We start from the raw sequence: 23,877 nt of genomic DNA, 5'->3' as shown, positions 1-23,877 counted from the left end.
TCTTTCCAAATGCATGAGACCAAGCACTCAGCAGGTGACCAATGGAAACTCTGTGTTCCAGTTTAGTCTTGCAGCAGTATTTTCAACCTTCTACTCTAATTAGTGCACTAAATTTAAATTACAACATGACAATTCCTGCTTCAGAGGGGTATAGCTATATATCAACAGAGAGACTTAGAGACAAGAAAAAAGCACCGAGACGGTGCAGATGGAGACAGGGTGCCCTAACTCCTTGCTTGTCCAAACAGTGGTCCAGACTCCTGCATATGGCACACTGTGGAGGGCAGCTTTAGTAGGTACAGAAGGACAGTGTTTCTCTTAAGTGTTTTCTCTTAAGAAAGAGACAACAGTTTTACAAGTAAGCAAAATGCCTGACAGTAAAATTAACAGGCCTAAGAGGGACATAAAGAATGATGAATGTTTCTCTTAGTAACACGATACAAAATTCAGCTACTCTATCTCCATGCTCTGTTCCTACTTTGTACTATCCTTCCCACTTACGTCCAATACCAATACAGGGCCAACATCACACCAAGCCAGACCGGGGTGAGCAGTGCTTTGCCTTTAAAACTGTGAACTTGAAATACGATGGAAATACACTCCTCAGAAAATAAGCACATATCCTTTCTTTTCCTCTTGCTGATGGAGAGATGGACAATTTTAATTTACACTACATCACATGCAACTGGGTACTCTGCACAAAGAATTTCAAGGCCATCCACTCTGCCTGCGATACGATGACCTTCTAGCATGCATCAGCTTTCTAAAATGTTGGCACTGAACAATAGGACAATATTTACAACATGCTCTCCAATGAAAACAGAAGTCAGGCATAGGGCAGCTCAAAGTTTCGCTACTACTTTTGACCTTGAACAAACACAAACACAGAATATTTCCTGGGGACTGAGAAACAATAACCAAAGGTGAGGTTTTTTTCCCCTATACCTCCAGCTATCTTTTACTCCTAACCTGACATTAATTTCTAGGAAGAGTATCCCACACTACAGTAATTATTAATAAAAGGTCAATTGGCATTCTTGCCTTGCTAGATGGTGAGAGGCATAGAGAGTCCATTAAGTTTGAAATAATATGTCAAACAAATGTCTCTCCTCATTGCCCCAATAATAAGTAACAGTATGAGCTCAATTAATTTATATAACTTGAAACCTGGGAGAGGAAAAAAGGTACATGCCATCATCATGATGGATTGCTGGAGCTGGAGAGCAAAGGAGAGGGAGAAAGAATATGCAACAAAGAACTGACTGTTATGAAGACCACCTATATCCAATATGGAAGAAGCTAGTTTTAAATAAAAGGTAGCATTTAGAAAATGGATATTTACTCTGATCTTTTCTATTGATTAAACACTGCACTTATATACCTCCCAAAAAAATTAAAAGGAAAGCTTGTCTTTATGAATAAATTTATCAACTTGATTCACAGTTTTATTAACTTCAGTGTATTTTTTCACCTAAACTCATCTTGGTTATAACTAGGAACAACAAAGTCCAAATTTGTGATTTAAGACTCTAGACATAATAATTCCAGTGTACTTCCTGATGAAAGAGATAATAGAAACAACTAAAATCCAGCTTTTCAGTAAAGAATCTACAACGAACTTAGATAATTAACCTATGTGTAGCAATTCTAACAGCATACTACATTAACAGGGCAAGTGGAAAACTTATGTAAGTATATTTTTTATTATAACACAAAAATATTCCACAGAAATACCAGGGCAATAATTAAGATAACACACACAATTTTATTAGCATAATACAGCTAAATAATCTCCAGTCAGATAGAAAGACAATCCCTTTACCTTGTACAAATGGTTTCTCAGGTATAGCTTGAGGATGAACAAATTTTGTACAGCAACAGGCCTTTGATTACCACAGGTTTGCAAAAAAACTGTCTGTGGTTGCTGAGATCTCAAAATGCAAACCTACTCCTTTGTAATTTGTGCACACCTTCAGGGGACATTTGTGCCAATGCTGCTGAGTCTCTCAGTGTTAAATGTCCCAGTGAAATTTCTAGGCTTGACTCCCCTGTGGGAGGGTATGATTCCTGCCGCCTTCTTTCTGTTTAGCTCCTATTAATGGGGCTTTCACACACTGCATTGATCACTGCAGACAGCTCTGTGTGACCCAGATTTTTCTCAGAGTAAGCCGTGAGAATCTTTAAATACTTTTGTATGCCCCTTTCCTGGCTGCTTAGACTAAAATGAGACAATATTGAATTACATATACTAATGCTACATTTGTAGAACTACTGTTGATATCACTACAGAAATTTTACTACTAAGAACTCCTGTTTCTGAGTGCTGCTGAATCAAGCAACACTCATGAAATGCTTGGCATGGACTTCAGCATTGTTAAAATAACAAGGACTTGGAAGACAGAAATAATTTTAGCTTATTATCTACGCTTATGTAAAACTTTCTGAAGACGGTAGTGACAATTCTCAGGAGTAACTTATTGAACTGCCAAAGGCTAATCCTACCTGTCCTCATTATGCACCATCTGATGTAAAACTGAAAGCCAAGATGAAATGCAGCAATACCAATACAGTAGTTCAATATAGGTGACCACAAGTCAGAGAATGTATCATGCGCATTATTCCTGAACAGCCCATAAGGGGCAAAGGAAATCTAACAGAAGATGAAATTATTGCATTGTTGATATTGGAAGTACATTATTACAGTAGAAAATAATAGAAATACAAATCAACTCCTCCATTTTTTGTAGCCCCATGTTAAAGGAAAAAAGTAACATCCTTCAGAACAGTCTTGAATATTAACTATTACGCAGCCACTATATTATTTCAGCTGAGAGATGAAAGAAAAATAGTTTTAAAAATTTCTGATCAAAAGTCACATCCTGTTTCAAAATCTGGACAAAGCACTCCCCAGCTATTTATTTCATAACAGAAATCACCATTATTCTCACTAAATGTTCTTGTTTTTAAGAAGAAACAAAATGATCTCTCCAGCTCAATACTCCACCGATAGAGTCAAGGGCACACATGTCTGCATTTACCTTGTCCACAGCTCTACAGAGCATCAATGTGCATGCAAATTTAAAATATTTGCTAAATGAAATCTGATCCTTCTATACCGGGCTTTTCTATAGAGCTTCATTGTATTTATGCAGGTGAAAACAGACTGTGTCGTTTTGGAGCCTACAAAGCTCCTTTGCACACCAACAGAGCAAAACATCACCTCTTAGCCCATTATTTGTTGTTAAAAAACAAGAAGTAGATAAAGCAGACACTTTATGCCAAGGTCCTAAGTGAATAAAGAAACAAAATACCAGTAATCTTATTGACAGTATAAGCTTCTCTCCCATTGCTTGAAACTCTGCATTCCAGCTGTATCAATTCCCCTTAACCCTTATTCAGCAGTGAAGCATTTTAAAAAGCATTTCTTGGCATCCTGCCCTTCATCAGAAGATGTGCATTTTTACAGCATTTCTGCTTGTCAGCACTAAAAACATTCCAGGGGGTTTTGCAGCTGCACAGGGAGAATTGAGAGTTGGTCATCAAATTCTTAGGGCAGACTGCTGGGAGACAAGTGCCTGGGGGTGCTGAGGCAGGAGAAACCAGTTGACCTGACCAGTCTTTACACTCGACAGAAAATTCAACCAGCAGGTTTGTGATCCATGGGTTCTGTGCAGCAAGGAACACTAGAATCCTTTATTTTTGCTTGGCATTAACAAAATAAGCAGCTTTCTATAAGAACTCATGAAAGAGCAGAAGTACAGCTAACTGCAACCAGAGAACCACAGTGTCTAGTTGGAGGTGGGGACAGCAGTGTCTGACCTAAAGGTGCTTCTTCAAAGGACCTTACCTGTATGTACAAGGAAGGGGTGGGGTGAGAGGTAGCAGTAACACCAGGACCTAGTCAGAACATGCAATCCCTGTAAGAGCTTCCAAGGTGGCTGGCATAAGAAGATTGTAATACTACAAGGTGCCCTTCCTCAGGGGATCCATCCAGCACTTGGACACACAGTTTCAAAGGGTGAATCAAATCCAGGAATCCAAGCCCAGTCCAAGTAAATGCATTTTCCTGTATGCTTAGAGCAGAATCACTCCTTCTTCATAAGAAAGTTAAACACTGCAGATATTTCCTCCCAAGGACACCCACTGGCCAAACCAAGAAGAGCCTGCCTTACTGTTTCAGTACACCTCATTCAAGCCTACCATTTGCAGTCAGCAAAAAAATATTCCTTCACAGCTGTAGAGCAGCTTAAGTATTTTGATTTCAAGTCTAATAAAATGGAAATCACAAAAGCATATTAATTGGATTAATGATCTTATGAGACAGTCTTCTAATAATTACACCAAAATGTTTCATAACTAATCAGTCAAATTCTTATCTTAATTATACTAATACATAAAATTGCAGATTTGTTTCATATTTGCAGCACTGTGGCCAACACGGATATAACCTTGAGATACTCTGTCTCTGAATATAGACTCATCAAGGCAGGGAACATACATGTGTGTAGGAGGGAATCTGAAAATGTTCCAAGGAATGGAGTTTGTTCCACTTCCTAAACCACTGGGGGATGGGGAAAGACCATAAAAAGGCCTGTAAGGATAAGCCCAAGGAAAGTGCAAACACACTGTCCCAAAGCCAAACCTAAATGACAAGGTAAAGGAAAGAGAGAAAGAGAACAAAGTTACAGGTATCATAAAAACATATAATGGTTAAGGTTAGAAGGGACTTAAAAGATCATCAGATTCCAACGTCCCTGCCATGAGGAGGGACACCTCACACTAGACCAGGCTGCACAAAGCCTCATCCAACCTGGCCTTAAATACCTCCAAGGAGGGGGCATCAACAGCCTCCCTAGGAAAACTATTTCAGTGCCTTACTAATCCCGTGGTGAAGAATTTCTTCCTGATGTCTAACCTAAATCTCCCCTCTCTCAGTTTAAAACCATTACCCCTTGTCCTACCACTACCCTCTCGGGTGAAAAGCCCTTCCCCAGCTTTCCTGTAGCCCCTTCAGGTACTGGAAGGCCACTGTAAGGTCTCCACAGAGCCTTCTCTTCCCCAGGCTGAACAGCCCCAACTCCCTCAGCCTGTCTTCATAGCAGAGGTGCTCCAGGCCTTTGATCATCTTGGTGGCCCTTCTCTGGACCCTCCCCAACAGGTCCATGTCTTTCCTGTGCTGAGGGCACCAGAGCTGTACCCAGTATTCCAGGTAGGGTCTCACCAGAGCAGAGCAGAAGGGCAGAATCCCCTCCCTGGCCCTGCTGGCCACACTTATTTTGATGCAGCCCAGGATGCAATTGCTCTCTGGGCTCCAGCACACATTGGTGGCTCATGTTGAGCTTATCATCTACTACCAGCCCCAAGTCTTTATCCTCAGGACTGCTCTCCAGCCATTCCTCCCTCAGCCTGTATTTGTGCCTGGGGTTGTGCCGACCCAGGTGCAGGACCTTGCACTTGGTCTTGTTGAACTCCATGAGGGGAAGGAAAGGAAATTTAAAAAGCTATAAAAATAAGAAAGTAATAAGGAAACATCCTCACTGCATGACAAAAACTTATCAGAATGTAAGCCAAGATAAAACTAAGTCCACATAAGCAGTAAAACAAACTACTTCATGTCAGAGTTTGTCAATGAAGTATTAACAATTTAACAGGTCCCCATCCATTATTCAAAGCATTCACACTTGCACTAAAACTTCTTGAAATTTGTCTTGCTTCTCAGATTTGAAGTTAATGAGAGGAGCAGTATTCCCCCCAGTAGTGCCTGCCAGTGTCCTGTCCACACGACACAGGCACAGTGCCTCTGTCCTTGCACTGCCATCAAGGTGTTACATCACCCAGTGCCTAAAAAATTAAACCCTCACCCTTGCAGAGAGCAGATCTGTAGTTCACATTATCACATTGCAGACAGCTAGATGCTATGTTGAAGGGTAAAGTATGAAAACATGAGAATCCTGAGGATTTGAGGTGAATTGAAATGAGGAAAGACTGAGGTACATTTTACAATGCTCCTACTGAAAAAAAGACAGTGTGACCCAATTCTCTTGAATTTAGAATAAGAAATTTATCTGGCATTGCTGTTTATTATCTAGAATGCCATATATACTGTTAACCAAGAGACAGCCCATCATTTAGTTTTATCTGTTCAATACCTTACTGTAATTGAAGATCTACAGGATACATTTATCAAAAACCCCACACAGTTTCCTTGTCCATGTATTTCAAAAGTTCCTGCTTAACCAGGACAAGGAGACCATAAGAAAAGAAAAAAATTTTTAAGCCCCAATTTTAGTTACCAAAAGTACTATTTTTTTCCCTCCCACTCTCTCTTTAGTTTTGAGAAAGAACCAGCCAATTTTGGTTTTATTTAATCTCTTTTTGCTCATTAGATCTCTGCCTCCTAACCAGGAAGAATGCAAAGGCTTTGTTGTCTCTATTTCTTCTAAATAACTCCACTGGAGTTTGACATCACAGTACTTACTACTACACTCACAATTTATACACACACAAAAATTCATACTGAGTTTGTCTTCTTAACAGGTTGTTTATACATTCTTAAATCTGAGCTAATGGTTTCAAGATCCATGAATATTATCAGAAAAAGTCTTTCAAATTCACCTCCTATCAAGTGCTTGTTTTGTGACAGTCACTGCAGGCAATACACCTAAATGGCAGCTGGAGAAGCTCTGCACCCCACCCAGTCTGTGGCAGACAGTTTTCTTTCTAACAGAGATGAGAACCTAAAAGAGCACACAACTCTGACAACGCTGCACTTCTTAGGTGAAGATATTTTTGCTCCTCTCATGCCGAAGGAAATCCACTTGCTGCTCCTGGTGTTAGAACTGTATTTTAAAATTTGAATCTGCAAATTTTCCTCATATATTTTATGGTATGCATACTGCAGGGAAACAACCTGAATATCCATCAGTCAGGAATCAAGACCTCAGACTTCCCAGCATAATATAGAAAGTGTTGACTCAGCACTTGTTTAGCTACTAGAAAACCTCATCCTCTTTCTTTTCTTTGCACCATATTTAACTCTTGGGTAAATACCATTGCCTTGATTTTCAAAATATCTAAAATTTAATAGCTGAGGCAGTTCAAGTCCTGTACAAGTTGTATAGCAGCCACACAAAAGGCTCCCATTGGTTGGGTTATGTCTATTCAGCTCTTCTAAGCAGCAATCCATTCACTGTTTGCCCATCTGTAAAACACAGCAAAATATCCTAATTTAGTAACTTTACTGAGCCTCTCAAAAGATCAACAAATGTTATATAAATAGTCACTGTCATACGCATTAGTTGGTGAGTTGATTTTATATTATTTCTACATTCAGCTTGTGACCATGTAAGTTCATACAAAGCCTTTTTATAATGACAAAATATATGTTGACTTTTTATTTCCTTTCACACAACCCCCCTCTTTTTATATGGACACTTTGTAACTGTAAATAGTAACATTAATTTGTACTGAATAATTGTATACACAGTATGTGAGTATATGCTTGTTATATTTTCTCTTGTCGGGTGCATCTTTCTAAAATGTCCTGATTATTTTAGTATTACTTGAGATGGTTTAAAGATGTCAGCTCTTAGATGCAGAAAAGTCAACAAATAAAATATAACTTTCTTCATCAATAAATATGCTTTTAGGGTGTTAATAACAATTTAGTGAGAATCTTCTAAGTAAAAGCTCTTTTCTTCAAAATAGGAACAAAAGGCTATTCTATGATGTTGACATTCACACAATCCAACAGTCCCTTAAGCTTAATTAGTGTACTTCCTGCCCAACTAGAACCAATTTACTTTGCAGAAGAATGAAGGAAAGTTCAAGGTAAAACCTTTAGTCAGCAACTATTTGAAATCAGCACTGCAAATTCAGCAGCTATAGTCAAGGTAGGAATGGTAATAAAAATCCACAGATGAAAACAATAAAGAACTCAAAGTATCCATTCCCAAAGGACATTGCCAGCACTCAAAAAGGCAAGATTCTATGGCAATGTTCCAGAACACCTTAGAAGCACTAAGGTAGGTCTGATTGTCTGATTGTTATCTGTTGCTTTTAAATATCTATTTGTATTTCTTGTTTGCTGGTTGTTGTTGTTTCGCCTTTTTTTTTTTTTAGTAATTAAGTTTAGTCTGTGTAAAATCTGGTCAAAATTGCATTTGCTAAAAATTGTTATATCCAAGTTAAAATTTGGGAAAAAGAAAAAAAAGGTAAATAGGTAAATTTTTGGCCAAGAGGAAAGTGATGAGACATCTTTCTAAAATGGACAAAAGCTATGTACTTTGATAAAGTAGTATTTATAATCCTACTAGAAAATGTTTTAGTCTGATGCACTTAGAGTAAAAATCAGAGTCACTCAACTGCTCATTCCAGATATTTGCTTGACTCTTCTCAAAGAGCAACCTTGGTCACCTCACTGTTTTCTCCTTTCAGTCCTGAACTATTCTTTTCACACGACAAGAGTTGAGTCACTAGGAAAAATAACAGTTTGCCAGAGGGTTACAACTCTGCTGGTTTCCATACCACTCTCCAAAGTTGCTATAGTGATGGAGTGGCTCCAGGTTGTGGCAGCCTATCTTTGCCCAAAACTGGAAGGTGTTTAGGAGATCTTTAAAGTGGCTCACTTTCATTTATAAACTACACCAGATGGGGCAGCTCTTGAGGACTGTCACCATCCCAGGAACATTGGCTGTGTGCTTGAGAAGACACTTCAAAGAGTCAAACAGTTCAGCATCCATTGCCCCAAATATGTCACCCCTAGCTAATACAAGTGACCATAAAATGAGTGAAAAAAGGACAAAGGTAAAATTTTTGAGTGAACAAAAATAAAATGGCAGCTGCCCTCCTGATACTGGTGGCACATTCATTCTTTCTTTAATGTTTTGTGATTAGTTATGAAGCTTATGCATATTCATACTTTGCTAAGCTATTGGTAAAACTGCATTTTTATCCAATACTTTGCCAGTAGGAGCTGGGCTTTAAAATTTATTATTTTAGAAACTGATTCACTCCAGCTGACTTGAGGAGATAATAAATGACACTAATGAAAATGAAAAACTAGTTTTATTTTCCCAGCAAGTTTTTAAATAAACACTTTGGGATATCAGTGGAGATCAATTAGTTAGATACTTGACAAATTGACAAAAGATATCAGATTACCATCTGTGGTCATATGTGTGAGTACAAGATACTCATTCCAAGAGTTCCAAGCAGACCAAGAGAAACAGTAAAAAGTCAAAGTCAACACTTTTAATGTGCCATTAAATATCCATCAGACGTTTAGTTTGAGGGAAGATGAATCCACCCCCTCATATCAGAAGGCATGCAAATTACTGGTGGTTCTTAGAAGAGCCATTTCAACACTTAGTACATGAAGAAACCAAATTTAAATGTACTAAATTATGATGCTGTCAGTCATGAAAACTCCTTTTGAACAATATGATAATTTTGCAACAGTCTTATTTGAAAAAGACTGGTCATTAAATAGAGACTGATAGATAAGGAGTTGCATCTGGCAGATGTCAAGGCTGGTATTTGTGCATTATTTTTCTGTTTTCAGGTCAGGTTGGCAGAAAGCAAATTCATTATGGAAAAAACCTAAAATGTTAAGAGGAAAAAATAGTAATGAAAGTAAAATGGATGAAGTCTTCCAATGCATTTTTACTGTCAAGATAATTGGGAGTGTGTAAGCTGAATAAAGGAAGCAAACTCATACTTCCCTGATTACGAAAGGTGATGAACAGTGAGGTTCAGCTGTGCAACACAAGAATACTTTATATCTAAAGTGTTACTCACATATAGTGAGTGGACATGGGGAGACCACATGAGAGACAATAGAGAAGTGCCTCTGGCTCCACCTGTACCAGAACCCATGCATCAATACGAGGAAAGCAAATCAGGAAAAAAATCTTCAGAATAACAAAGAAAATCCTGAATGTTTCACCCAAGTGTATCTTCCTGAAGCACAGACAGAGCGTCAGACAAAACCGATCCTAACAAACCTCAACCATCATTCTCCTCCAAGCCTTCCACAGGGGCATTAATACCAAGAACTGCTGCTGCCTGTAGCAACTTCAGTGCTTCAACTAGCAAAGTGTTCGCATGTGTCTGAAAAAGACAGTCAGCTCCAGCTCACCCAGCCAAACAGCACCACCAGCTCTGGCACAAGGCTTAGGCTTCAGCAGGTACTGCAACTACTTTTTGATAACTGCAGCACTGCCCAGGTGCTCTGGGAGGCAGACCCAGCAGGTCACCAAAGGCAACGTCTGGCACATTAAATTCTTGAGGAATATCAAATCACTCTAGCTGAGAGGACACTCACAGTACCATCCTAGGATTAGACACAGAACTCAACACATCTACTGTAAGCTGACAGGATAAAAAGTACCTTTTTCTATATACTGCTATGAAGGTGGAGAAGCAATTAAAAATAAATGGTGTCACTGGCATAGGATCTGATGCAAAGTCAGCCCTGGCTGAACAAACAAGTTGCCTGGAGATGGAGCATGAATTCAGGCAGATTCTGCTACAAATTGTAGCCACTTTTAATACCTTTCCCACCTAAGTAAGGAAGAACAATTTACCTGGATCACTATTCTCATTAGGCAGAATAAAAACCTCTATGAAATGTTGCAAATCAGTCTCTGAGATTATGAGAATGACCAGTAATTTTATATTTAATAAATATAAAATATTTTTATATTTACAATATATATTTACAATCTGGTAAAGAAAATAACCTTGAGGATCTTATGAGTCCTGCTGGGAGGAAGTAATTCCAGTTTTCTGAACACATTAATTTAAAAACATGGGGGGAGGGGGAGGAATAAATCTGATTACAGACCCAAATAAACTGCACAGGAGAAAGGCTACTCTAGCTCATTATTTGTTCCTTAATCCCACCTACCTTATTCATGAATTTTAAAGTAATTGGAATTTGATTTCTATTAAGGTTGGAACATTTTCTCTGATGTGAGTTCACAAATTATAAGTCAAGAAAGGAGAAAAACCCACATGCTTAAATACGTAACTTCCAAGAACACAAAATATGTCTGTACATGTGTTAAAACCTAAACAATGCTTAGCAGGACTGAAAAAGCTGACATATCTTTCAAATACCTCCAGGGATGGTGACTCAATCAGTTCCCTGGGTAGCCTGTTCCAATGCTTGATAACCCCTTCAGTGAAGAATTTTTTCCTAATACGAATCTAAACTTCCCCTGGAACAACTTGAGGCCATTTTCTCTTGTCCCATCACGTATTACTTGAGAGAAGAGATCAATACCCACCTCACTACAATCTCCTTTTATGTAGATGTAGGTAGCAATAAGGTCTCCTCTCAGCTTTCTCTTCTCCAGGCTAAACAGCCCCAGTTCCTTCAGCTACACTTCACAAGACTTGTGCTGCAGAACCTTCACCAGCTTTGTTGCCCCCCTCTGAACTCACTCCAGCACCTCCATGTCCTTCTTGTAGTGAGGGGCCCAAAACTGAATAAAGAACTCAAGGTGCAGCCTCACCAGTGCTGAGTACAGGGGGACAAGCACTGCCCTAGTCCTGCTGGCCACACTATTTCTGATACAAGCCAGGATGCTCTTGGCCTTCTTGGTCACCTGGGCACACTGCTGACTCATATTCATTCAGATACTGACCAAAACCCCCAGGTCCTTTTCTGCACGGCAACTTTCCAGCCACTCTTCTCCAAGCCTGTAGCGTTGTGTAGGGTTGTTGTGGCTCAAATGCAGGACCCAGCAGTCAGCCTTGCTGAACGTCATATGATTGGCCTTGGCCCATCGATCCAGACTGTTCAAATCCCTCTGCAGAGCCTCCCTACCCTCAAGCAGATCAACACTCTCACCCAACTTGGTGTTGCCTGCAAACTTACTGAGGGTGCACTCAATCCCCTCATCCATCATGTTGACAGAAGGCATTTTTTTGCCAAGTGGCATTAGTGTTTTATAAGTAGAATTCTTCAGTTGCTCTTTAACAGGCTTGTTTTCAAAATCTGAACATCTTGTTCTGTTTAGACATTTAATTATTATGCCTGTCATAGTTTGTTTATTAAATAGAAATCAGTCAATATAAACCTTGCTATGTTCAGAACCCACACAGTGCAGAGAAAATCTCCCACACAATCAGCCAGAGGCAAAGCACTTCCAAGGTAAACTAAAGTAAGCATGTGCTGCAGTATGCTGCCTTCATCGTGCTGCAAAACCCTACTGAGTGAAACAGCTGAGAGGAGTTGAAGGGAAGATTTATAGATTTGTAGAGATATATAGACAAAATTGATTGTGGGCTCCAACTGGAGGCCCTCTCCCACAGCCTGAGAATAAAGAAACATCTAATGAAACTGAAAGCAATACAAGCCACACATAGTAATTGAGCGATATCAATAATTACAGCATACAACTAAATTTAATTTCTGGAACTCAGTACTTCAGGCTACTGTTGAAATCTAAAGCTTAGTATTTCAACAGGAAGATTCAGCTCCTCTGCAGGATACTGAAATTGGAGAGTATACAAACCCGTATCCAAAACAACCCAAACAATTTCCAAAGCAAACATTGCCTAAGTATCACCACCTACTTGCTACAGTGCAGAACTGGTCAGAGCCTCCCTGCAACCACCAAGTGAACTAAATAGCCTTGCCACTCAGGTCAAATAGAAAAGCAAATTCCTCCAACACAGAAGAACAAGTGCCTTCATTATATATTACTCTGAGAACAAGACAACTTAGCAAAACTGCAAAATTACATCACTGGAACAGAATGGAAGACACAAAACAAAATTCTCCAATTATGAGCAGAGAGAAGCAAAAACTGGAAAAAAATTAAATAAATCATTATCACAACAGTTTTAGTGCACTCTAAACTTGGAAATGGTGGAAAGCAGCTAGCATTACTTCCTTTCCCACCTTGCTGTTCCTTAGCCCTGCTCAAGAGAAAGGGCCAAACCCACTGCCAGAGGCAGGAGCTATGCCAGCTGCTACTACCATTTTCATAGATACTGGAAGAGCCAGGGAGAGGAGGATAACCAAGAGCATGTACAAGCTGTGTAGGTCCTAGCATGACCATCAACAACAAGCAGGAGAAGAGGCATATATTGAACAGCTGTAGTTACTATTAATAAATCAACATGATCCTGGTTCACACACTTTGAATAATAGAGACCGTCTCTTAATAGCTGTAATTTCTTCTGTTTCCCCAATTGTCATTTTTGGAGTTTACCAGCCAGTTTCAACAAAGCCATGTAAGTCTTGACTGACATTACTTCAGAAGCTAGCCAAGATTTATTCACAATAAATCAGCCATTAAAAATGTCTATTTTCAAATTACAATAAACTAATTTCATAGATGCGCTGTGTAATGGATCCACAACAAGACAGGCAAAATTCCCAGACTTCCAGGCATAGTCTCTTAACCAGTCGCATCCATCAGGGCTGCCTAACAATATTAATGTGGATGTCTCAAGAGAATTAATTGTATCCCATACCAAGCAGAAATTGAAAAAACTCAATTTTTCACAGTCATTATTACTCCCCTTCTGCCCTTCCCCCCTTGAATGCCAATCAATTGACATTTATTTTAATTGGAAGGGTCAAAAGCCAATTTTATTTTTTAAGTCCAGCACTCTGAAATCAAATTTTGTGGAACAAAGCCAAGAGTGCACAGTATGCTCAGAACAAAAAAGCTGCCTTTTTGCAAAGCTGGTCCAGTTGTAAAAAAAATAGAATAAAAAAAAGTTTCCTTTCAGTCAGACAGTCCACATAAAATTCACAGCATGAAAGTTATATGGGATAGTGTAAATATCTGCAAACAGCCTTTTTTCTTATACACCAATCTACTCTGCTCTCCTGAGGCCCCACCTGAACTACTGTATCCAGTTCTAAAGCTCCCAAAGAAAGAAGGACATGGACTTGCTGGAGCAAGCCCAGAAGAGGGCCACAAAGCAGACAAGAGGGCTGGAACACCTCTCCTATGAAAGCAATTTGAAAGAGCTGGGGTTGTTCAGCCTGAAGAAGTCTCCAAGGAGACCTTTCTAGCAGCTGTTCAGTACCTGAAGATGGCCCCAAAAAGGTGGAAAAGGACTTTTTACAAGGGCATGTAGCAATAGGATGAGGGAAATGGTTTGCAGTCTACAGCAATCTGACTTCACACTGAGGCAGTCACTAATGAACTGTAAGGCAAGATGCATTTAAGTTCTCAACCACACACAGAGTTTTTCAGCAAGAAGCTCAAATATTACAAATAATAATTCTTATCTTTTTAGTTTCAAAACATATTTTCCTTTCTTCAATCAGTTAAATGTCTTCCTCTTAGTTTCTTGCTCTCTCTCTCCTTTAAAAAAAAGTCTCAATTGCTGTTTTTTTACTGAAGCTGCAAAAATTTTTAGCCAAAGACCTGTTCAAGACCACAGCTCTACATTAGACTGTTTTCCTTTAAAATAAAAAGACATATGAAATTGATTTTCAGAAGATCAAAACCTTTAACAATCTATCAGTGAAGCCCTCCTCAAATAAATAGTAACCCATCCCATCAAGCTTCTTCACAAATTTGATCAAGTAAAAACAAAAAAAGAACTCTAGGATCATATATGTAAATTTCTATTTAACACCAATAAAAAAGGACCATCTATTACCATTCTGTCCCAGCACATCCTTGAAACATAAGCACCTGTTCCTATATTTCAGTGAAAATACTCACACAGCAGAAATATAAGAATTCAGCCATTCTTGTCTTACTAAAAGTGCTTACCCCGTGTATTAAATATATTCCACTGGCAGTAATTGATCTTACAGCACTTCAGTTAAGTCTGCAAGATGTTTAACACATAAAGGAGCCCAGTTCCCTCATGTAGAGAAGGATTCAATGTTAGCAGGTAGCAGCTGCCAGCACTTCGATACTGTTATTAGAAATGGTTTAGCAGCTTATACACACAGCATTGATGTGCCTTCTGGTTCAGGCATTAGTAGGTAGATCACGCACTTGAATCACTCTGTGAAAGGCACCGTAAAATAGAGCTGGGGTCTGAGATCTTTTTAATCACTGTAAATGCAGAGCAGTTTCATTGACCCTTATGTTTAAAGTCGATGTGCTAGATTTACTCTCAGGGTCCTCTAACACAGTTCAGGAGAGAAAAGAGTGACGCATGTTAAATAACAAGAAACTGAGCTAAGAGGAGTATTCTTTGGAAAGGCAGATTGGTGGAACCCATACAAAGAGAAAAAAGCAATTAATGTCTATACTGTACATCACTCCCACTCTGATTTTTTTTTTTCCATGTGAGGAATAAAAAGTGAAGAATCATAGAATCACAGAACAGTTTCAGTTTGAACAGACCTTAAAGATCATCTAGTTCCAACCGGACATGTCCCACTAGATCAGGTTGCTCAGGGCTCCACCCAAACTGGCCTTGAACATTTCCAGGGATGGGGCTTCCACAACTTCCCTGGGCAATCCGTCCCAGTGTCTCACCATGCTCACACTAAAGAATTTCCTCCTAATGTCTAACCTAAATTTCCACTCTTCCAGTTTTGATCCATTACCTCTTGTCCTCTCACTACAAGTCCTCATAAAAAGTCCCTCCCCAGCTTTCCTGTAGGCCCCTTCAGGCACTGGAAAACCACTATAGGGTCTCCCCAGAGTTTTCTCCTCTCCAGGTTGAAGAGCCCCAGCTCTCTTGACCTGTTTTTATAGGAGAGGTACTTGAACCCTCAGATGATCTCTGTAGCCCTTCTCTAGACTTTTCCCATGAGCTCCAAGTCCTTCTTATGCTGGGAGTTCCAGAATTGGACACAGTACTCCAGCTGGGGTCTCATGAGGGCCAAGTAAGGGGATTACGTTCTTCTTTGACTAGGCCTATGCTATTACACAGAACAAAATGGGAGCCATTAGTTGATAGAACTAAGAGGAAAACATGATGCAATAGCTACATGTTGTGTGCAGCACATCAAAGCCAATGAGCAGCAAGACTTTCCCCTCATCTGACCTAGTTCTGTCAAAGATTCACACATGGAGATAGTGGGTGTAGAGGTGACACATGAAGTATCTTTAAAATTTTTGGAAGGCAACAACTGACAGTGAGAAATACTCAAGACCTTGATGGAGAAAGGAAAGCTAGCTGAACTCTATAAAAATCAGACAAGATAGTAGAAGGCTGCCCAGAACTCTAAGTATACAAGAAAGTGAACAGATTAGAACCAAGCCATTTTACAAAAAAAAAAAACCAAACCAATGCTGGAAAAAAAAGCTCTAGAAGGATGGCTGGTTTCAAGCTAAAGCTACCTGATACTGCAGGTACATCCTATTTAAAATAAGATACAAATTTAAAATAATCTCTTCCCCCTCATCTGACCTAGTTCTGTCAAAGATTCACACATGGAGATAGTGGGTGTAGAGGTGACACATGAAGTATCTTTAAAATTTTTGGAAGGCAACAACTGACAGTGAGAAATACTCAAGACCTTGATGGAGAAAGGAAAGCTAGCTGAACTCTATAAAAATCAGACAAGATAGTAGAAGGCTGCCCAGAACTCTAAGTATACAAGAAAGTGAACAGATTAGAACCAAGCCATTTTACAAAAAAAAAACAAACCAAACCAATGCTGGAAAAAAAAGCTCTAGAAGGATGGCTGGTTTCAAGCTAAAGCTACCTGATACTGCAGGTACATCCTATTTAAAATAAGATACAAATTTAAAATAATCTCTTCCATTACCCTGCCCTTTTTTTTTTTTTTTTTTTTTTTTTTAAAGCAGCATGTAAAATACTGCAGAAACTTGGTATAATTGCAAAAAAACAATCCCATTTGCTGGGTTGTTAATGTGAAATGTTAATGACTGCACTGTGACAGGTGCAGCTTAGAAAGGCATTTTCCCTAAAGAGTTTTAACATAAATGCAATGCAGAATAGCAGAAATAAGGAGAAAAGGCTCAAAGAAACATTAATTTTGCATTAGACTATTCTAAAAAACTAAATACAAATTATGCCTAATTAACTGTTTACTCAGACATTGGTATCTGGGTAGACTCTGTACAAACAGTTGAACAGGTTGTGCAGGAAGACTGTGGAGTTCATCCTTGGAGCTATTTAAAGTAAGAAACCACCTCTTCCTTTGTTGCCTATTCTTCCAATTACACCACAGGACTATGGTAATGACTACATAAAACACACATACATTCCTGACCACCCCAAAAAATAAGTTTTGTTTGTTACCTCTTACCGACAGTTATTTTGACAGTTCTTTTCTGAGAGTCCATCCTCATCTTCTCCCACAATATCCACTGCCGAAAATATCAGTGCAACCAGAATTGCAAAGCAGCATACCAGTGCAAAGATCACAATGCATCTTTGCTGGGACTGAAAGAGATTAAGATTAAAAAAGTTTTAATGGTGTGAGCACATTCCAGTCACTGAGCTGAGACTCTAAAACTTTTACACAAGATCTAAAATTCTTTGAAGATCTTATTGCCATAGCTGTCATTATGAAACATATCTCAGGATGAAAACACTCTCAAAAATGTCCTTTAGGTATCACCTTGAGATGTATTTTAAATCTCTGAGATATTGTTAAATAATTCATGTCACAAAAAATAGTCGTAAATTGACCTGTTTTCTGTTTGTACCACAAGCAAAACATTATGTATTAAAATAATCATTCTTACATTAACAACGTCTTTTCTGATTGTGCCTCAGAGGTAAAGTACATACTTCGGGTGGCACTCAAAAACCTTGAAAGTTTTGTTATATTTGGCTGAAATAAAACTTGTCATTGCTGGTAGGCTGAAGAGCAAAGCCTTTTTTTATTGCTACACAAAGTAACTGACATTGTTACTGTGCTTGTCACAGCAACTGGGACACTTTGGTAATTCCTCACCACACTGTTCTTTTTAAGTAAAACAAACTCACAGATGATAGACGGGATTCAAGGAGACAGTGGGACACTGCTGCTCAGAATGATAGGCAATGCTCTCCATATCTCAGATTAAATGTTAAAACATATCACAGCACTGCCTTATTCTACAAGATACAATCCTGCAGCACTAACTCAAATACAACGTGTACAGCCCTAGATAAGTGTGAAAACTCCCAAAGAAAACTTCCTGACATGCTATTGACATAGCTGCATGAAAGTGTATTTTATTCTGAAACCATATGTTTAAACAAATATAACGTGTATTTTTCTCCTGAAGAATATTTGCACAAAATCACACATACATAAAAATATAAAAGTTTAACTTCTGTTAGTTATTTTCTTAATTTTCATTGTTGTCTTGTAATTAAAATGTCACATAAAGAAAAAAAGCTTTATAAAGGAATGGGAAAGTGGAAAAGTATATGGGAGAGCAGGAAAAGCATAAGGGAAAGGAAGTAACATCATGCTTCATAGTATTTCCACTGTTCCTGACATTTTGTTTAAAAAGTAATAAGTTTCAGAGTAATAAGGTTCTCCTGTATGCATAAATAAAAAGTCTGACTTTTTTCCTTAAATAAGCTTCCAAAATTTCCAAACTAGGACACATCCCAGAAAAAAAATAATCAAGCATTTCAGAAAAAAAAAAACAAACAAAAACCAACAACAACAAAACCCCAAACAAAACACAAAACAGATAGAAGCATTTTATTTCAATCTGTGAGAAGATGAAATGCAGCAATCATTTAACCTTTTACCTAACAGTAACACTGAATTTGCTGCTTAGGTTACATGCGTATTTTAAATACAATGTATATTAGATGCTTTAATACGTTTCAAATATATGTTTAAGCCTGTGTTTCCTATTACCTAAAATCTTACAAAAATGCTGCAAAAGAAAATCTTCTTCACAGATTCACAAAGCCTGCTTCTGAAATAAATAAAATGTGAAACTTTTTTTTTTTTTCTGATACATATAATCATGGCAATGCATGAAAATAATTAGAAATTACTGCAATTGGTGTCCAGAAGTAAGGCTGCAGTAAGATGTAGAGTGGGACTGTTGAAACATTGCCTTGCTACTGGCAAGAAAAGCTAAAGATAAAGAGGTATTCAGATCCGGGACACTGCTTTATGTCTGGGTAGCTCCAACTCTTGCTAATACCATTGTCTCAGGCAGTTTTTACAGTTTTATAAATGCATTTGCAGAAAATAACTGATGCAGCTTCTTCCAAGCACTAAGCATATCACCATGGCAGCAAGATAGCAAAGCTACTCCCATACCAGCAAGCCAAAAAGAGCCAGGGCTTCCTCTCTAGCCACTATGAGCAGGGGACATGACCCAGCATAGCCCACAACTCTAGCTAGTGTTCTTTTCCCTCCCAAACCAGTCTAACTGCACCCATTCTACTCACTGGGAACAGTCCTGAGTCCAAATTCTGGGGAAATTTGTAGCAACGAGCATCCTACCCAGCACACAGTGTAACTTACTTCATGCCATTTCTCCATGGAATAACTCCCATCTTCTTGCACACAGCAGAATTACAGAGTTGCAGTGTCATGGGGCGAGCAGGACAGCAGCCTTCAAGGCTGCAGCAGCACACATGGAAGCAGCAATTTTTTAACCAGCTTAACATTTAAAGGCCAAAAGCTATATAAAATCTAAAGTGTATCAAAAATGATATGGTATCACAAGAAGGAGGTAAAAAAAAGCAGGAATAACAGAGGCCCTAATTTCCTTCAATACCACAACATTTTATGGTAGCAATTTCTAAGTGGTTGTGCTCAAGGACTACAGAAGAGGAGATCAAAATAATTCGGAATGGATCCTCCTACTCTAGCTTTAATTCTCAGTTCACAGAAATTTGGGTGAGCATATTCAAGGCTTCTTGACTCCTGTGTTAAAGTTGAAATTTGTACAATTTTTAAATCCCTGTTCTTTTAGTTCTGCATGTGTACAGCTTGTCAAGCTCTGCAGTGTGACTGACTGCTTCTCACTAGGAGCAGCACAAGGTTAGGACCACTAGTCAGACCACTGTTATTCTGCCAGCACTAAAAGAAAGAGAAAACTGTGCAGATCTAATTTAATGGTCTTATTTATACAGATCCTTTATATTAACTAAAAGCAAGAATTACAAGTTTGCAATCATTCTAACCCTACATTTTCAGTCATAGGTTTGATGGGTCAGGTAAAGAATGTTTAAACATTTTTTTAATGGTTTTACAGTTCATCTTGAAATTACACCTTTGGAGTGGTGACTTTTTGATTGGTTTTAAATCTCTATATGACATTAGAAATGTATGTTTGAATAATGCTTAGACTCAAATTTATATTAGAAAACAAAGAATAAAAAATAGCTACTGGCAGCAAACAAGTCTTCTGAGCCTTCCTTTTGACAATGGTAATAAATACCAATTTTCATGCACTAACACCATACTGCAGGCAATTTTCTATTATTTTTTTTTTTAACTAAAATGGATTATAACAGCCCACGTCACTGTTCTATTATACCATCCATGCGTGCCTGTGTGTATATGTGCATGCAGCCAGCATTTTGAAGGAATTCAAAACAGAATAGCTCACGCCATATATAAATTCGAGGGAATCTGTTAGATTTACTCTTCAGGCTCTTGAATTGGTGGGCTTGGGCAAATTGTGGGCTTGATACTATGTTGTTGTGTGTCACTTTTGCATCTGGGGATCCCTAAGAGCTTATCAAACCTAACCTCCTGCTTCCTTCAGTAAATACCAAAAAAAGTCTGTGTTTAAGCTTTCAGTCTTTGACATTTAATTATAGAATATGGGGTTGGGAAGGATCTCTGAAGCTTATGTAGTCCATCTGTCCATATACTTGATTAATTTATACAAATATTACATATAATAGATATTTACCTAACCTGTCCCAAAAATCTCCAGTTGAAAGACATTCTATGATCTCTTCAGGAAACACACCCACATGTTACTACCTTATTGATCTCAACCTTAAGTTTCTTATGCTGCAATGTTTGGTTGTGTTTTTTTTCCTTTCCATACTTGCTGAAAACAGAGAACAGAGTATTTTGTTCCTTCCTGCTGCAGGCTCTAACGTATTTGAAGACTGCTAGAGATGCTAAGAGGCCTGGTCCCAGAGCATCTGCTAGTTTCACTGGACCTGTTACAGGACAACCACGGCTGAGATTTCAGTCTGTGTGCAGATCTATATTCTGTAAGCCCAGAAATTCTATTGCATGAGAGAAAGATCTCTCCAGAGCTTATGGAAAATTGGGAGAGAAAAACCTGCAGGAACAAGGACTATAAAAAATGTTGCTATTTTCCACTTCATGAGCAAAATGTATTTCTTTCACTGGCCTCATCTAGCTTAAACATCACCTGTGTTAAAACAAATCCAACAAATCCACCAAAACACTGCTTTACTAAAACAAAGCATGGTATTTTTCATGCTGTTATACCCCAGCAAAAGCTGTACAATGGGTATGCAGCACAGTACTCAGACTAGCTTTTAATCTGAAAAGGACCCTATCTGTTTGGTTAAGACAAAAGATAGTCTGTGGCAGTTAAGGTTGCATCAGACTGGCCTGTAATACCCAAGTAGAACTGAAAATAAGGGCAGAAAAAGGCCTCCATCTTTACTGCACTTCTGTTGTTCTAAAGCAGTTAAGAACACCCCAATGGACCATAAAGCTCTCAGTTTCTTCACAAACAATAGGTATCTCTGTAACACACTAAATTTAATCAGGAGATTACTTTTCCCTCCATGCAGTACAAAAATGTCCTTCTCTCCCAAACAGGAGCCATGAAACTGTAATGCCATGTCTACTGAGAAAACTGAGCACATACAAACAGAACGTTCCATGGCTTTGAACCAATGCTTCATTTTTACATCTACTTAAAGAATAAAGGTGCTAATATTTATACTGCATACTAATACAGAGTTCATATCTGCTTGTCCAAACCACAGAGGCTCTAAGAGGTAGCTTTTCACATATTTTGTCATAATCAGCAGTCTTCTCTTTCCTGAAACATGTCTGAACAGCAATGTAAGAAAAAAAGCACTCACCTTCAAGACTATTAACCTATTCAACAGCTCTTAAAATTCTGTTTATGAGTGGGGTTTTATGGCATGATACAGTATATTTGCCAAAGATAGCAAGGAACTGGGCTTTTAGAATTAGCAATCATTCTGGGATTAACTTTGATTCTTAAAATCATTACATGCATTTATTAGAGAAAACAAAATACTACAAAGACTGTTTTCCATTAATCTGGAATTCATATAATTCATTGCAGCCTTAAATCTCCCACCTAATATGATTAATATCAATCAACACTGAAGTTCCTATTATGCAAAAATAGGAAGGAATTGATCCCAGAGTGTTAAGTTAAATTGGTTGGGCCTAGTGAGCTTCATCCCTGGGTTTTTAAGGTACAGTCTGAGGCTATCAGAAAACTTCTAGCACTTACTTCTGAAAAATCACAAGCATGAGTGAAGTATCAGAAGACTGGAAAAAGCAAAATTGTTACCCATATTTAAGAAAAAAGTTGGGCAAGCACTAGAAAATGGGAAATAATAAACTTGTCATTTTAACTTCAATTTATAGAAAATACTTGAACAAACAAGTAATGAACCATTATACATAAACACCTAGAAGATAAGAAATTCTGTCAAGAAAAAGTCACATCAATCAATTTTGATTTCCATCTTTCCTAGTCACAAGCCCTGTTATCCTGCTGGAGAAGGTAAAAATAGTATCTACTTCGATCCTTAATAGAAACTTTCTTATAAACCACAGAAACTATATCAAGAGTATTAAAGGAGAAGTATAGAGCTGCTCATTAGAAAAACGGGAAGATGTTTTAGAAAAGATTTAGAGGTTTCTGCTGTGTATCTGTTTTTGCTCGTGTCTTCATTAACAATCTAAATTACAGACTAGAAATGAAGTGTGTTTAAGTTTTCATTCAAATCCAAAGCAGTCAAATTGATAGCATGCTGGAAGACTAAAATTTCAAAATGTTCCTGACAATTTATGGGGTATTTTGAGAAAAATAGGTTAAAATTCAATTAAGGAAGAGAAAAGAGCGACCAGCAGGTAGAAGCAATCACTTGCACAGATACAGGAACTGTGAAAACATTATGAAAAAGGATAATCAAAATGATTTAGAGGCTGGCATGGATGCTTTAGGAATACAGACCAAAAAAGGTAGTCTGTAGTTTGAAGAAGAGCAGAAATATGACCAAGAGGTAGAAAACCACTACAACACCATCAGGTGTAGTGAAGGCAAAACTATTCTTCACCAAGTATCACAATACCAGAAATAGAGGATGTTTATTGAAACTTGTAGGAGTGAAGCTTCAAAAAGACCAAGTACTTTTTTATGAAGTAGATATTAAGTGTCTGGAATTTGTTGCCATGGGAGGTTGTGAAAGCAAATAGCAGCAGCAGGTTTAAAAACAGATCAGACAAAACCTTTGAAAACATGTCCAGAGCAGATGCTAGAGAAAAGAGGCAGGGATGTACCCTCTAATAGGATGATGAGGGTCATGCTGTTGCCGCTGTCAGACACACAGTACAGGACTACATATGCCAAGGGCCTGAGCAGTAGAATATATTTTCTACACTCTTAAATAGTTTCCTTCTTCCACAGAAAGACCCATGTGTTATAGCAGCGTACAACCTGAACATGAATCAATCATGCCACACTGTTGTGTTGACTTACATGTCTACACCCTGATATAATGTTTGTACTGCATACAGGGCAAAAACTTCCCTTACTTTCTACTTCAAGTCAGCATATATTTTTCACCTTTCAACACTCCAGGGAGACAGTTTAGAGAAAAACCAACAATAAATATTTAGTCCTATAGTTACCCACAGAACAAAGAAAATCAAGAGTTAATTCTCCAAACAAGAGTCTTTAATCTCAGTGTTTTCTAAGCAAACAAGACATACAAAGTCATACTGTCTGCTCA

At 38.3% G+C, this 23,877-nt stretch overlaps 1 protein-coding gene across 2 annotated transcripts in view; it reads right to left on the bottom strand.

Moving 5' to 3' along the window:
• The window catches only part of PLD5 (phospholipase D family, member 5), a 173,664-nt gene that overhangs the window by 86,219 nt on the left and 63,568 nt on the right, over positions 1 to 23,877 (bottom strand). Inside the window, exon 2 of one of the 2 annotated variants that reach the window (XM_010004592.1) lies at positions 17,219 to 17,355. In XM_010004592.1, coding sequence (XP_010002894.1) covers positions 17,219 to 17,355 — 137 coding nt within the window. Of the gene's footprint in view, positions 1 to 17,211; positions 17,358 to 23,877 lie in introns of those variants that run through there. The other variant, XM_010004593.1, reaches the window with a different exon arrangement.

This window comes from Chaetura pelagica, unplaced genomic scaffold (genome assembly GCF_000747805.2).
Source record: "Chaetura pelagica isolate M959 unplaced genomic scaffold, ChaPel_1.0 scaffold278, whole genome shotgun sequence".
Lineage (NCBI taxonomy): Eukaryota > Metazoa > Chordata > Aves > Apodiformes > Apodidae > Chaetura > Chaetura pelagica.
This window is presented reverse-complemented; position numbering and strand designations above follow the sequence as displayed.